This window comes from Hyla sarda, chromosome 9 (assembly GCF_029499605.1).
Source record: "Hyla sarda isolate aHylSar1 chromosome 9, aHylSar1.hap1, whole genome shotgun sequence".
NCBI classification, from domain to species: domain Eukaryota; kingdom Metazoa; phylum Chordata; class Amphibia; order Anura; family Hylidae; genus Hyla; species Hyla sarda.
The window spans coordinates 86,313,322-86,329,136 of NC_079197.1; the positions used below are offsets into that span (position 1 = coordinate 86,313,322).

The 15,815-nt window shown below is 44.4% G+C and overlaps 1 protein-coding gene across 5 annotated transcripts; it reads right to left on the reverse strand.

Annotated features, from left to right (window-relative positions):
• Positions 1-744: 744 nt before the first annotated feature.
• Positions 745-15,479, reverse strand: LOC130292060 (ankyrin repeat and SOCS box protein 12-like). 5 transcript variants are annotated; one of them, XM_056541514.1, is made up of 4 exons: positions 14,120-14,269; positions 13,869-14,023; positions 7,696-8,505; positions 745-1,124 (listed from the first exon to the last, which is right to left on the reverse strand). In XM_056541514.1, exons 3-4 carry the CDS (start codon positions 8,453-8,455, stop codon positions 988-990), a joined length of 897 nt encoding a protein of 298 aa, XP_056397489.1. In that variant the 5' UTR covers positions 8,456-8,505; positions 13,869-14,023; positions 14,120-14,269; the 3' UTR covers positions 745-987. The 5 variants fall into 5 exon arrangements, with proteins under 5 accessions (XP_056397489.1, XP_056397490.1, XP_056397488.1 ...); XM_056541512.1 differs by lacking the exon at positions 14,120-14,269 and adding an exon at positions 15,461-15,479 and having other exon boundaries at positions 747-1,124; positions 13,927-14,023; XM_056541510.1 differs by having other exon boundaries at positions 747-1,124; positions 13,927-14,023; positions 14,120-14,268.
• Positions 15,480-15,815: the final 336 nt, after the last annotated feature.

Here is a 15,815-nt window from a genome sequence, read left to right on the forward strand (position 1 = left end):
GCTGCAGATGTCCTTTGAGAGGTTAAGGCCCCCAAATACAACAAACAATGCCATGAATAAAGTATGTCTAAGCATCCTCAAAGAGCAACTTCTCCTATGGATCAAGGGGCAGTTTGGGTATTAACAATGCTGGTTATTAACAAGTCTGATAATCTGCGCTGTAGTGTGCACCACCGAATCTATTCATGTTGTCAAAGTTGTATTGAAACATTTAATAGAATGCACTCTAGCACCACACAGGGTGACGCCTAGAATGTAGGGGCTTCATGGACTTGATGATGGCACAGTCATGTGAACAGAGAGAGCCACATGACCGCGTGAATGTACTAAGCGTGTTCCTTCTCAACTGTTAATAGGCATAACCCTTTTTATTTTTCCATCCACATTTGAGGGCTTGTTTTATGTGCAACCAATTGTACTTTGATATTATGTAATGTTTGTAACTTTGTAATGATGTTACTTTTAAAATTTTACAGTGCAACATAAAAATTTTATTTGTGGAGGGAAAAACAATGCAATTTTGCAACTTTTTGGGGATTTTGTTTTTACGCAATGCATTACGGCAAAACAGACCCCTGCACTGAAGGTGGACCAATGAGTGTAACTAAGCTCATTACCTGCTTTAGATGCCGTAATCAGTATATCAAGACATCTGAAGGGTTAATGGCAGGCATTAGCGTGATCGCTGATGTCCACCATTATCTGTGCAGTCTGTCTGTTATTCTCCAGTGCATGAGGCTCCTTGTTCATGACCTAAGTGTATGTTATAGTATGCTAAGTACCAGGGATGTACATTTATGCCATTTGTCCTCTAGGGATTAATGTGTATGAATGCAGCTTAGTTGGGAATAAAACAAATACCATTGCAGGAATATTGCTGGTGAGTTAGCAATAAATGTAAAAAAAAAATCTTTAAAAATTAAAATGTTTTACTTTATTTATTGTTGTCCATTTATTCCTTAGCACCTCTGGTAGTCTCGCATAGTATTAGTCATTTTGGTGCTGTAAGTATCTTACTATCCTTTGTGGGATCTTCAGCTGATCAATGAGACGTAACCTTCCCATTTGGTATAGACTTCTCCTTATGGTTACACGACACTGGGACATGAGAGATCTTGGATATTCTGCAAAGCAATATACATGTATTAGTATTCAATACACTTTATTATTTCTGTGAATGTTCTGTTGCCTCTTTAACCCCTTAAGGACCAGAGCGTTTTTTTGCAATTCTGACCACTGTCACTTTAAACATTAATAACTCTGGAATGCTTTTAGTTATCATTCTGATTCTGAGATTGTTTTTTCGTGACATATTCTACTTTAACTTAGTGGTAAAATTTTATGGTAACTTGCATCCTTTCTTGGTGAAAAATCCCCAAATTTGATGAAAAAAATGAAAATTATGCATTTTTCTAACTTTGAAGCTCTCTGCTTGTAAGGAAAATGGATATTCAAAATAAAACATTTTTGGGTTCACATATACAATATGTCTACTTTATGTTTGCATCATAAAATTTATGAGTTTTTACTTTTGGAAGACACCAGAGGGCTTCAAAGTTCAGCAGCAATTTGGAAATTTTTCACAAAATTTTCAAACTCGCTATTTTTCATGGACCAGTTCAGGTTTGAAGTGGATTTGAAGGGTCGTCATATTAGAAATACCCCATAAATGACCCCATTATAAAAACTACACCCCCAAAAGTATTCAAAATGACATTCAATAAGTGTATTAACCCTTTAGGTGTTTCACAGGAATAGCAGAAAAGTGAAGGAGAAAATTCACAATCTTCATTTTTTACACATTCGCATGTTCTTGTAGACCCAATTTTTGCATTTTTGCAATTGGTAGAAAGGAGAAAATTTTTACTTGTATTTGAAACCCAATTTCTCTCGAGTAAGCACATACCTCATATGTCTATGTTAACTGTTTAGCGGGCGCAGTAGAGGGCTCAGAAGGGAAGGAGCGACAAATGGTTTTTGGGGGGCATGTCACCTTTAGGAAGCCCCTATGGTGCCAGGACAGCATAAAAAACCCACATGGCATACCATTTTGGAAACTAGACCCCTCGGGGAACGTAACAAGGGGTAAAGTGAACCTTAATACCCCACAGGTGATTCACGACTTTTGCATATGTAAAAAAAAAAATGTTTTACATAAAATGCTTGGTTTCCCAAAAATTTTACATTTTTAAAAAGCATAATAGCAGAAAATACCCCCCAAAATTTGAAGCCCAATTTCTCCCGATTCAGAAAACACCCCATATGGGGGTGAAAAGTGCTCTGCTGGCGCACTACAGGTCTCAGAAGAGAAGGAGTCACATTTGGCTTTTTGAAAGCAAATTTTGCTCTGGGGGTATGCCGCATTTAGGAAGCCCCTATGGTGCCAGAACCGCAAAAAAAAACCCACATGGCATACCCTTTTGGAAACTAGACCCCTCGGGGAACGTAAAAAGGGGTAAAGTGAACCTTAATACCCTACAGGTGTTTCACGACTTTTGCATATGTAAAAAAAAAATTTTTTTTTAACCTAAAATGCTTGGTTTCCCAAAATTTTTACATTTTTAAAAAGGGTAATAGCAGAAAATACCCCCCAAAATTTGAATCTCAATTTCTCCCGATTCAGAAAACACCCCATATGGGGGTGAAAAGTGCTCTGCTGGCGCACTACAGGTCTCAGAAGAGAAGTAGTCACATTTGGCTTTTTGAAAGCAAATTTTGCTCTGGGGGCATGCCGCATTTAGGAAGCCCCTATGGTGCCAGAACCGCAAAAAAAAAACACATGGCATACCATTTTGGAAACTAGACCCCTCGGGGAACGTAAAAAGGGGTAAAGTGAACCTTAATACCCTACAGGTGTTTCACGACTTTTGCATATGTAAAAAAAATTTTTTTTTTTGCCTAAAATGCTTGGTTTCCCAAAAATGTTTACATTTTTAAAAAGGGCAATAGCAGAAAATACCCCCCAAAATTTGAAGCCCAATTTCTCCCGATTCAGAAAACACCCCATATGGGGGTGAAAAGTGCTCTGCTGGCGCACTACAGGTCTCAGAAGAGAAGGAGTCACATTTGGCTTTTTGAAAGCAAATTTTGCTCTGGGGGCATGCCGCATTTAGGAAGCCCCTATGGTGCCAGGACAGCAAAAAAAAACCCCACATGGCATACCATTTTGGAAACAAGACCCCTTGGGGAACGTAACAAGGGGTAATGTGAACCTTAATACCCCACAGGTGATTCACAACTTTTGCATATGTAAAAAAAAATAAAAAATAAAAAATTTTACCTAAAATGCTTGGTTTCCCAAAAATTTTACATTTTTAAAAAGGGTAATAGCAGAAAATACCCCCCAAAATTTGTAACACAATTTCTCCCGAGTACGGCGATACCCCATATGTGGCCCTAAACTGTTGCCTTGAAATACGACAGGGCTCCAAAGTGAGAGCGCCATGCACATTTGAGGCCTAAATTAGGGACTTGCATAGGGGTGGACATAGGGGTATTCTACGCCAGTGATTCCCAAACAGGGTGCCTCCAGCTGTTGTAAAAGTCCCAGCATGCCTGGACAGTCAGTGGCTGTCTGGCAATACTGGGAGTAGTTGTTTTGCAACAGCTGGAGGCTCCGTTTTGGAAACAGTGGCGTACCAGACGTTTTTCATTTTTATTGGGGAGGGGGCTGTGTAGGGGAATGTGTATATGTAGTGTTTTTTACTTTTTATTTTATTTTGTGGTAGTGTAGTGTAGTGTTTTTAGGGTACAGTCGCACGGGCGGGGGGTTCACAGTAGTTTCTCACTGGCAGTTTGAGCTGCGGCAGAAAATTTGCCGCAGCTCAAACTTGCAGCCGGATACTTACTGTAATCCTCCGCCCATGTGAGTGTACCCTGTACATTCACATTGGGGGGGAACATTCAGCTGTTGCAAAACTACAACTCCCAGCGGTCAGCATGTACGGTCTATCAGTGCATGCTGGGAGTTGTAGTTTTGCAACAGCTGGAGGCACACTGGTTGTGAAACACCGAGTTTGGCAACAAACTCAGTGTTTTGCATCCAGTGTGCCTTCAGCTGTTGCAAAAGCTACAACCCCCAGCATGTACGGACAGCGGAAGGGCATGCTGGGTGTTGTAGTTATGCAACAGCGGGAGGCATACTACTTTGGCTGGGGATGCTGGGGATTGTAGTTATGCAACAGCTGGAGACACACTGGTTTGCTACTTAACTCAGTGTGCCTTCAGCTGTTGCAAAACTACAACTCTCAGCAGTCACCGACAGCCAACGGGCATGCTGGGAGTTGTAGTTATGCAACCAGCAGATGCACCACTACAACTCCCAGCATGCACTTTAGCTGTTTGTGCAAGCTGGGAGTTGTAGTTACACAACAGCTGAAGGTACACTTTTCCATAGAAAGAATGTGCCTCCAGCTGTTGCAAAACCATAAGTCCCAGCATGCCCATAAGGGAATGCTGGGAGTTGTGGTGGTCTGCCTCCTCCTGTTGCATAACTACAGCTCCCAGCATGCCCTTTTTGAATGCTGGGAGCTGTTGCTAAGCAACAGCAGGAGGCTGTCACTCACCTCCTGCTGCTGCTGATCGACGCTGCAGGTCAGTCCCGCCGCCGCCGCTGCCGTCGCTCCTGGGGCCCCGATCCCAACATTCACGCCGGGGATCGGGGTCCCCAGCACCCGGGGTGCACGTCCCGTACCCGCTCACGTCCTCCGGAAGAGGGGCGGAGCTGGTGCGGGAGTGACACCCGCAGCAGGCGCCCTGATTGGTCGGCCGGGAATCCGGCCGACGAATCAGGGCGATCGTGAAGTGGCACCAGTGCCACCTCACCCCTGCAGGCTCTGGCTGTTCGGGGCCGTCTCTGACGGCCCCGATCAGCCAGTAATTCCGGGTCACCGGGTCACTGGAGACCCGATTGACCCGGAATCGCCGCAGATCGCTGTACTGAATTGTCCGACATGGGGGGGCATAATGACCCCCCTGGGCGATATGCCGCGATGCCTGCTGAACGATTTCAGCAGGCATCGGGCACCGGCTCCCCTCTGGCTAGCGGCGGGGGGCAGGGAATGGACAGGACGTACTCCTACGTCCTCGGTCCTTAAGGACTCGGAAACGGGGGCGTAGGAGTACGTCCATTGTCCTTAAGGGGTTAAAGGGGTACTCCACTGGGGGAAAAAAATGTAATCAACTGGTGCCAGAAAGTTAAACAGACTTCTATTTAAAAATCTTAATCCTTCCAGTGCTTATCAGCTGCTGTATACTACAGAGGAAGTTATTTTCTTTTTGAATTTCTTTTCAGTTTGACCACAGTGCTCTCTGCTGACACCTCTGCCCATGTCAGGAACTGCACAGAGTTCAAGCAAATTCCCATAGCAAACATCTCCTGCTCTGGACAGTTACTGATATGGACAGAGGTGTCAGCAGAGAGCACTGTGGTCAGACTGAAAAGAACTCCAGAAAGAAATACAACTTCCTCTGGAGCATACAGCAGCTGATAAGTACTGGAATGATTAAGATTTCTCAATAGAAGTAATTTACAAATCTGCTTAACTTTCTGGCACCAATTGATTAAAAAATTCCACCGGAGTACCCCTTTACTCTTGAAATCCCGCAAGACCTTCCCGCAAGAACCTATCTGGGCAGTACTTATTTGTCTGAATATCACTTACATTTACTGACCCTTACTGTAAGGCTATGTTCACGCAGCATAAAATGCAACCACATTTTTGCAGATTACAATCGAAAGATCAGTAAGAAGTATAACTATAAGCCACAAAGTCTCATAGTTAAGATGGTCTTAGGACCGACCTTAATAGCTAGTCCCTCACAACATTGTGGGTATAAAACAACTGTAGTAATGCAAGCTGCTACTACTTGAGCATCAACCTAGTGTTACACAATCAGAATTTCTTTACAAAGCCACAAAGTAGAGGCAAACAGGAAAAAGTTCTATTAGAATTTTCCCCCTCAAAAGCCATGAGACTACTGCACTTGACTGGGCCCCTGAAACGTTGGGGCCCATAATAGCTGCTATGGCTAAGACTGTTTTCTGCATTTTCTAGCAAACAAAAAGGCAAAAAAACTGTCTCACTGTAAAACCCAACCATAGTAAAGACTTCCCAATTCTCATTTACTTTCCATAGTAAAAACACTTCCAATTGGAAGCTATACATTAGTTAGAACAGTGGTTCTTAACCTGGGTTCGATCGAACCCCAGGGGTTCGGGAAGTCAGTCTCGGGGGTTCGGCGGGGGAGGTCGCAAAAGGACAGGCAAACCAAGCAATTGCTTGGGGCCCCCGAGCTGGCCCGGGGCCCCGGGCAGAGCCAGTGTTTGCCCGTCCTGTCGCGACGGGGCAATTCCCCCCATCACTATTAACTCCCTGCGGCCCCACATTAAGTTTAAAAACGCAGGGGCCACCGGGACATAGCGCACGCCAGGACGTCACTGATGTCCCGTGCGTGCGCCCATGGAAACGAAGTCGCCAAGGACTGGAGGATAGAGAAGGAGGAAGACGCGCGCTGGCCAGCTTGGTAAGTGACCAGCAGCACGTCATCTTCGGTGCTCCGACCACCGGTCCCGAGACCTACTGCTATAGCTGGAGCGGTGGTCGGAGCACTGAAGTGGGCAGTACACAGGCATACGGCCTCCAGCCATACACTGTATATGGCTGGAGGCTGTATGTCTGTGGGGGACACTGCCTACACACACCTGTGGACCTCCAGATGTAGCAAAACTACAATTCTCAGCATGCCCGGTCAGCCGTTGGCTGTCCGGGCATGCTGGGAGTTGTAGTTTTGCAACATCTGGAGGTCCGCAGGTTGAAGACCACTTGCCTACATAATGTGGGGGAACACTGCCTGCCTAATGTGGGGGAACACTGCCTACCTAATGTGGGGGAACTCTGTCTGCCTAATGTGGGGGAACTCTGTCTGCCTAATGTGGGAGAACACTGCCTGCCTATTGTGGGGGAACACTGCCTGCCTAATGTGGAGGAACACAGCCTGCCTGATGTGGGGGAACACTGCCTACCTAATGTGGGGGAACTCTGTCTGCCTAATGTGGGGGAACACTGCCTGCCTATTGTGGGGGAACACTGCCTGCCTAATGTGGAGGAACACAGCCTGCCTAATGTGGGGGAACACTGTCTGCCTAATGTGGGGAACACTGTCTGCCTAATGTGGGGAACACTGTCTGCCTAATGTGGGGGAACTCTGCCTGCCTAATGTGGGGGAACACTGCCTGCCTAATGTGGGGGAACACTGCCTGCCTAATGTGGGGGAACACTGCCTGCCTAATGTTGGGGAACACTGCCTGCCTAATGTGGGGGAACACTGCCTGCCTAATGTGGGGGAACACTGCCTGCCTAATGTGGGGGAACACTGCCTGCCTAATGGGGGGAACTCTGCCTGCCTAATGGGGGGGGAACTCTGCCTGCCTAATGTGGGGGAACACTGCCTGCCTAATGTGTGGGGGAACACTGCCTGCGCCTAATGTGTCTTAATGGTTTTGTTCTTTAATGGTTTTGTTCATTTTGTGCACCTATGTATAAATATATACTTAAATATATACCTCCTATGTTTTGAATTTGAAAAAATCATATTTTATTTTTCCAATTAAGAGGGGTTCGGTGAATGCGCATATGAAACTGGTGGGGTTCAGTACCTCCAACTAGGATAAGAACCACTGAGTTAGAACTTTACCTTTTTCTCTCTCTAGAAGCTCCAAGGAGTGTCGGTGTGCCAATGGCTGGTATTTCTGTATGTTAGGTAGGTAAATGTGTGCACCAAAGTTAATGAGAAGCTGGATAAACTCTGGGTTACAGCCATGCTTCAGGCATATCTCTAGCACAGATACAGGACGCTTAACCCTTTCTAAAATGTCCTGGTCTGTACAATTATAGTTAGGTTCTGCTCCATAAAGAAGAAGCGTTCTGAAGCATTCCAGATGTCCATACACAGCAGCAAGGTATAAGGGCCCACTACAACCTGTGCTTGATACAGTTCTCTTTGGTATCTTTCTTGATCTAATATTAGCATCTGCACCATAATCCAGAAGTTCCTTCAAAATTTTGATTTGGCCATCCCGAGAAGCTGCCAGCACAGGGGAACAATTATTATAGGCACTGCCACAAGGGTTGGCACCAGCTTGTAGTAATTCTCTAACACAATCCAAGTGTCGGGCACTCACAGCAGCAAAGAGAGGAGTCTGTGCTTTTACATCTAAGCAGTCAACTTCTGCTCCATTGGCTAGAAGAATCTTCACACATTCCAGATATCCCTGGGAGGCCGCCAGGCGTAGAGGGGTTACTGGAACACCCCATCCACTTCTGCTCTCAATGTATTGCTTATATTTGTCCTGGCACAGTAATGCAGATAGGTGTTGTGGATTGTCCTTTTGCACTGCAAGATGGAGCTCATAGCTCTCTGCATGGTCATCTTCATTTCCTCTGTGCTTTAGCATAAAGAATCTGTAGGATCCGGGAGTAAGATTCAAGAGCACAGCAGACACTTCTACAAGGGAAACATCTAGTGTAAGTCACATTGACATTCAAATGCTACAACAGTTATTTACATTAAAGGCAATGTGCACCTTTGCAATCCTGTTTTTAAAAGTCTTGGAGTATCTAAAATAAAAAAAACAACAACGCGATGGGCGCAAATCGCAGGTCTGAATTGATCTGCGAGATTCCGGGTCATACGGGTCACTGGTGACCCGGAAAATAAGCGGGACCGTTGCATAACTACATCTCCCAGCATGCCCTTCCGCAATCAGTACATGCTGGGAGTTGTAGTTTTGCAACAGCTGGAGGCACACTGGTTGGAAAATACTGAGTTAGGTCATAGAACCTAACTCAAGGTTTTCCAACCAGTGTGCCTCCAGCTGTTGCAAAACTACAACTCCCAGCATGCATGGTCTGTCAGTGCATGCTGGGAGTTGTAGTTTGACCCCCCCTCCCATGTGAATGTACAGGCTACATTCACACTGGCGGCAAATTACAGTGAGTTCCCCGCTTCAAGTTTGAGTTGCGGCAAATTTTCCGCCGCAGCTCAAACTCCTAGCGGGAGACTCAGTGTAATCCACCGCCAGTGTGAATGTAATCTAAAAACACTACACTACACTTTTCTGCTATTAACCCTTTAAAAATTTGAAATTTGTGGGAAAGCCAACATTTTAGTGAAAACAATTTTTTTTTTTTACATGCAAAAGTCGTGAAACACTTGTGGGGTATTAAGGCTCACTTTATTCCTTGTTATGTTCCTCAAGGGGTCTAGTTTCCAAAATGGTATGGCATGTGTTTTTTTTTTTGCTGTTCTGGCACCATAGGGCTTCCTAAATGCGACATGCCCCCCGCGCAAAATTTGCTCTCAAAAGGCCAAATATGATGCCTTCTCTTCTGAGCATTGTAGTTCGCCCGCAGTGCACTTCAGGTCCACTTATGGGGTACTTCCATACTCAGAAGAGATGGGGTTACTAATTTTGGGGGGTCTTTTCTGCTATTAACCCTTTAAAAATGTGAAATTTGGGGGAAAACCAACATTTTAGTGAAAAATCTTTTTTTTTTTACATATGCAAAAGTCGTGAAACACTTGTGGGGTATTAAGGCTCACTTTATTCCTTGTTATGTTCCTCAAGTGGTCTAGTTTCCTAAATGGTATGGCATGTGTTTTTTTTTTTGCTGTTCTGGCACCATGGGGGCTTCCTAAATGCGACATGCCCCCCAAAAACCATTTCAGAAAAACGTACTCTCCAAAATCCCCTTGTCGCTCATTCGCTTCTGAGCCCTCTACTGCGCCCGCCGAACACTTTACATAGACATATGAGGTATGTGTTTACTCGAGAGAAATTGGGTTACACATACAAGTATACATTTTCTCCTTTTAACCCTTGTAAAAATTCAAGATTCAAGATTTTGAATTTTCTCCTTCACTCTGCTGCTTTTCCTGTGAAACACCTAAAGGGTTAAAACGCTGACTGAATGTCATTTTGAATACTTTGGGGGGTGTAGTTTTTATAATGGGGTCATTTATGGGGCATTTCTAATATGAAGACCCTTCAAATCCACTTCAAACCTGAACTGGTCCCTGAAAAATAGTGAGTTTGAAAATTTTGTGAAAAATTGGAAAATTGCTGCTGAACTTTGAAGCCCTCTGGTGTCTTCCAAAAGTAAAAACTCGTCATTTTTATGATGCAATCATATTGTATATATGAATCCCCAAAAAAAATTATTTGGAATATCCATTTTCCTTACAAGCAGAGAGCTTCAAAGTTAGAAAAATGCTAAATTTTAAATTTTTCATAAAATTTTGGGATTTTTCACCAAGAAAGAATGCAAGTTACCAAAAAAATTTACCACTATGTTAAAGTAGAATATGTCACGAAAAAATTATCTCAGAATCAGAATGATAAGTAAAAGCATCCCAGAGTTATTAATGTTTAAAGTGACAGTGCTCAGATTTGCAAAAAAAGGGCTTTGTCCTAGAGGTGAAAATGGGCTGCGTCCTTAACCCCTTAAGGACCGGGGGCTTTTCCGTTTTTGCATTTTCATTTTTTGCTCCTTGCCTTTAAAAAATCATAACTCTTTAAATTTTGCACCTAAAAATCCATATTATGGCTTATTTTTTGCGCGACCAATTCTACTTTGTAATGACGTCAGTCATTGTGCCCAAAAATGTACGGTGAAATGGAAAAAAAAATCATTGTGAGACAAAATTGAAGAAAAAAACCCGCTGTTTTGTAACTTTTGGGGCTTCCGTTTCTACGTAGTACATTTTTCGGTAAAAATGACACCTGATATTTATTCTGTAGGTCCATACGGTTAAAATGATACCCTACTTATATAGGTTTGATTTTGTCGTACTTCTGGAAAAAAATCATAACTTCATGCAGAAAAATTAATAAGTTAAAAATTGTCATTTCTGACCCCTATAACATTTTTATTTTTCCGTGTATGGGGCGGTATGAGGGCTCATTTTTTGCGCCGTGATCTGAAGTTTTTAACGATACCATTTTTGCATTGATAGGACTTATTGATCGCTTTTTATTCATTTTTTCATGATATAAAAAGTGACCAAAAATGCACTATTTTGGACTTTGGAATTTTTTTGCGCGCACGCCATTGACCGTGCGGTTTAATTAACGATATATTTTTATAATTCGGACATTTCCGCACGCGGCGATACCATATATGTTTATTTTTATTTACACTGTGTTTTTTTTTTTTATGGGAAAAGGGGGGTGATTCAAACTTTTAATAGGGGAGGGGTTAAATGATCTTTATTCACTTTTTTTTTCACTTTTTTTGTGCAGTGTTATAGGTCCCATAGGGACCTATTACACTGCACATCGATCTTTATCATTGATCACTGGTTTCTCATAGGAAACCAGTGATCGATGATTCTGCCGCATGACTGCTCATGCCTGGATCTCAGGCACTGAGCAGTCATTCGGCGATCGGACAGCGAGGAGGCAGGTAGGGGCCCTCCCGCTGTCCTGTAAGCTGCGGCTATCCCGAACAGCCCACTGAGCTAACCGGCATACTTTCAGTTTCACTTTAGATGCAGCGTTTAACTTTGAATGCCGCGTCTAAAGGGTTAATAGCGCGCGGCACAGCGATCAATGCCGCGCGCTATTAGCCACGGGTCCCGGTCGTTGTTAGAGGCCGGACCCGACCCGCTATGACGCGGGGTCACGCCGTGGCCCGGCGTTATAGATCGGGAGTGGACACATGACGTTCCAGTACGTCATGTGTCCTTAAGGGGTTAAGATAGCTGTCAATCACCAATAAGACTGCCCACAGGACTTAGCATAGAGAGAGGAGTCCAATGGGTTGGCGGTCTTGTCAGAGACTTACAGCTATCTATTTATTCAGAGTGTTATGGGAAAGACTGTCCATCACTGAGTAGGACCTCCCACTGGACTCCTAGGCATAGAAAGAGCAAAGATGTAAATTAATAAAATACTAGTAGACTTTTGGACTAAGGTATGGCAACTGACCTGTCAGTTTACAGATAACCTTATTTCTCAATTGCCCACCCAATTCCAATTGCATCTGCGGAGATTCCCCTTTCTTCCTACAAGACATCTGGTTAGTATGGCCAGGGCTTGCATACTGGCTTAAAGGGGTACTCTGCTGCTCAACGTTTGGAAACTGTTCCGAACGCTGCAGCTGGTGCTGGGAGCTTGTGACATCATAACCCCGCCCCCTCATGACTTCCCACCCTCTCAACGCAAGTCTATGAGAGGGGGCATGACGGCTGACATGAGGGGGCGGGGCTTTCCCATCACAAGCTCCCTGCAGCGTCTCCAGCATTCAGAACAGTTTGTTCCAAACGCTGAGCAGCAGAGTACCCCTTTACTATTGTGCATATCAGTTGATATAAGTGAAAAGAGTATTATTGTGTACCCCACCCTTGTTTGTTTTCTTGTCTGTCTCATTTTGGGCCTGTTTTCTTCACTGTTGGTGATGTCTGCCACCTGTTATCATTGTTGTTTTACAGAAAATGTAAATAAGGAATTAAAGAAAATAAATAAATACAAGTTAGACCAAGTTCACATCTGCATCAGTGGCTCTGTTCGGTGCCTCCGCTGCAGATTCGGACAGTCTGTTGCATGATGGGCACCAATGGATCCCAGATACCTCATTACTTTTAATAGAGTCTGTCGGATTTCTGTCTGGTGTCATTTTGCAGGATTGCAACAGGACAAATAAATACTGCATGCAATGTTGGGTTTTTTTTGGTCCCGTTATTTAAACAGAATCTTCCATAGAGGCCGTAAAAAGAAGTCTCTGACACAGGTGTGAACAAAGCCTCATACCTGCTTCCCAACCATTTTCAGCTCGGGGCACACCAACAAACCCACCCCATATGCAGTTTGCCCCCTGTAGCTAGGACTGACCTGTAGGTAGTTTCCCCCCATACTTAGGGACCTCTTGTAGGTAGCTTCCCCCCTGTATATAGAGCTATACTCACATGGGGGAGAATGCACATATGACATATCCTATGAATACTGCTATCTTGGGTTAGCTGCAAGTCAATAGGGGTTTATGAAAGCCTCACCCACTAGGCGTTTTTGCCTTTGGTGTTGTTTTTCTGTGTTGAAACCATGGTATTTTTTTCACTGACATTTTGGCAATTCTCTTCCATAGAAGTCTATGGAAAAGAAAAAACGCCATTAAAAACCTAATGTGGATTTTGCATTGATGTTTTTTTCTGGTGTTTTTACATCTTTTGTTTTACTTAAGTTAATAAAAAGGGGTGGACTGAACTGCCAAAGAATTGGAAAAAAAATCAAACGCAGGAAAATGCAGTGGTAGAGTTCTGGTATTTTTTCTGGCACTTTTTTTTGCAAACGCTAGCAAAAAAAAACAAGTGAAAGCCTAGCCTTATAGGGTACATCCACACATACACATATTGCTGCATTCAGTATTTTAGTTACATTAATGTATGCAGCAGATATGTACCTATTTAGTGACCACCCAGAATTACACAAAAAAGTGGTCTTCTGGGGGGGGAGGGGGGTTGTGCACAAGACACTAGGAACTGAAGATCTGTCACTGAAAATCTATCTGGGTAAGGGGTTATCTTTTGTAGAGCTTTCACTGTATACTTCCATTACAGGTGGAAGAGACCAAGTTATTGGTGATCTACTGTGTCATCAATAGGATACATGAAGGAGATTTATCAAAACCTGTCCAAAGGAAAAGTTGACCAGTTGCTCATAGCAACCAATCAGATTGCTTCTTTCAATCTGTTAAAAAAGAAAGAAGTGATCTGATTGGTTGCTATGGGCAACTGGTCCCCTTTTTCCTCTGCACAGGTTTTGATAAATCTCCCCCTGTAATAAGAAAGGAGTAGGGGCAGGAAGGCATTACCCCTACTCTACTGCCAGGATTAAAGCACTGGCACAGACAGCGCTGGGTCTATACGCACAGGTCCAGGTATTCACTGCTGTTCTGTGAAGCCTTTATGAGAGCTGACAGGTCCTCCTCATGATCCAGGGAATGAGAATCACCAAGCACCATTCATTCTGCAAATAAGAAGAATTACTCAAATACAAAGCAGAAATCCCCTTGGAGGTGAGAACAGTTCGGCTGATCTCCTTTCCTTGTAGTGACTTACATACCTTCCAGTCCCTGGCAGCACTTCCTAGTCCCAGTAATGAGTGACAGCCACAAGAAGCAATGAGCAGGCAGGAAGGGGAGCACTGTGACACAGCTGACTACTTCCTGCCAATGTGATCTGCCACACTGAGCTCTGCTTCACCGTGTGCACTTCTATACAGTATACTGTAGGATCTAGCCTACGCTATACATCAGCCATTACAAGTATAGCCAGTAGATGGCGCAGTTTACAACAATTTACTGCACTGATGAAAACAGGAATGTTATCAGCTCCAGCTATTTACTATGGTTATGTCCTTCAATGCATTCAGGGAGTGACGGGCGCACCTTTGTATTATTTTGCATCTTAAGCGTCTATTCACATATACAATATCCTGTGCATATTTAAAGGAGTACTATGGCGCTTTTTTTTTTTTTTATTAACCCTCTATGCCCGGGCTGCAAAATGAAACAAAACAAACTTTATCTCACCTTCCTACATTCCCCCGTTGCTCCAATATCGGTGTACCGTTCTCCAGTCCCTGTCTTCTTCCGCTTCCTGCGGGTCAGTGAGTCACGCTGCTCTCAGGGACATTGCTGCGGACGGTGATATGCTGAGAGCAGCGTGACTCACCGACCCGCAGGAAGCGGAAGAAGACAGGGACCGGAGAACGGTACACCGATATCGGAGCAACGGGGGAACGTAGGCAGGGGAATTTAAGTTTTTTTTGTTTCATTTTGCGGCCCGGGCACGGAGGGTTAACTGAAAAAAAGTGCCATAGTACTCCTTTAATGTGCAAGATATGAAGCGGCAGATTTTAAGTCATTTAGTTTATATTCAAAGCTGCAGCATAAAATCCTCCACATCAAAGATGCACAGGACACTGTATCTGTGAATACACCCTTAACCCCTTAAGTACCATGGACGTACGCGTACATCTAAGCTCCCTGGTAGTTAAGGACCAAGAACGTACGTGTTCCTCCGTGGGATATCGATCAGCATTCACCCCGCACAAATGCCCAGGGGGGTCATTAGTAACCCCCCCCCCCCCATGTCGGCGTTTGCTGCAAATCGCTGGTGAATTCACAATGGCAATTTGCGCGATTTCGGGTCATACGGGTCTATGGTGACCCGGAAAATAAGGGGATTGGGGTTGTCCAAGACACCAACAATCCCCCTGAAGGGATAGGAGTGAGGTGGCAGGGATGCCACCCCTCCTATCCCTGCTATTGGTCATCTATAAGCAATGACCAATAGCAGATCGGGGGCGGGGGGGTTAGCTTTCGGTTTCCCGTTCTGCCCACCCACAATAGGCAGGGCAGAACGGGGAAACCGAAAGGGACCGGCGCCGAAGTTCACTTACCGCGGCGGAGGCGACAATAAGCGGCAGGGATTGGCGGCAGAAGAGGACGGCAAAGCGGCTCCCTGGATCCTACGGAAGCCAGTGAGTTGCCTAGCAACATTTGGAGGGCTACAGTTTGAGACCACTATACAGTGGTCTCTAAACTGTAGCCCTCAAGATGTTGCAAAACTACAACTCCCAGCATGCCCAGACAGCTGTTTGCTGGGATTTGTAGTTTTGCAACAGCTGGAGGGCTCCAGTTTGAAGATCACTGTTAAGTGATCTCTAAACTTTGGCCCTCTAGATCTTGCAAAACTACAACTCCTAGCATGCCCAAATAGCAGTTTGCTGTCTGGGCATGCTGGGATTTGTAGTT

What these genes read in the sequence shown, in the direction of transcription:
- LOC130292060 (XM_056541514.1), bottom strand. Translation starts at nt 8,455, where the DNA reads ATGCTAAAGCACAGAGGAAATGAAGATGACCATGCAGAGAGCTATGAG. An exon ending in GCTTCTAGAGAGAGAAAAAG is followed by an intron (nt 1,125 to 7,695) that starts GTAAAGTTCTAA and finishes ATTGCTTTGCAG; the next exon opens with AATATCCAAGATCTCTCATG.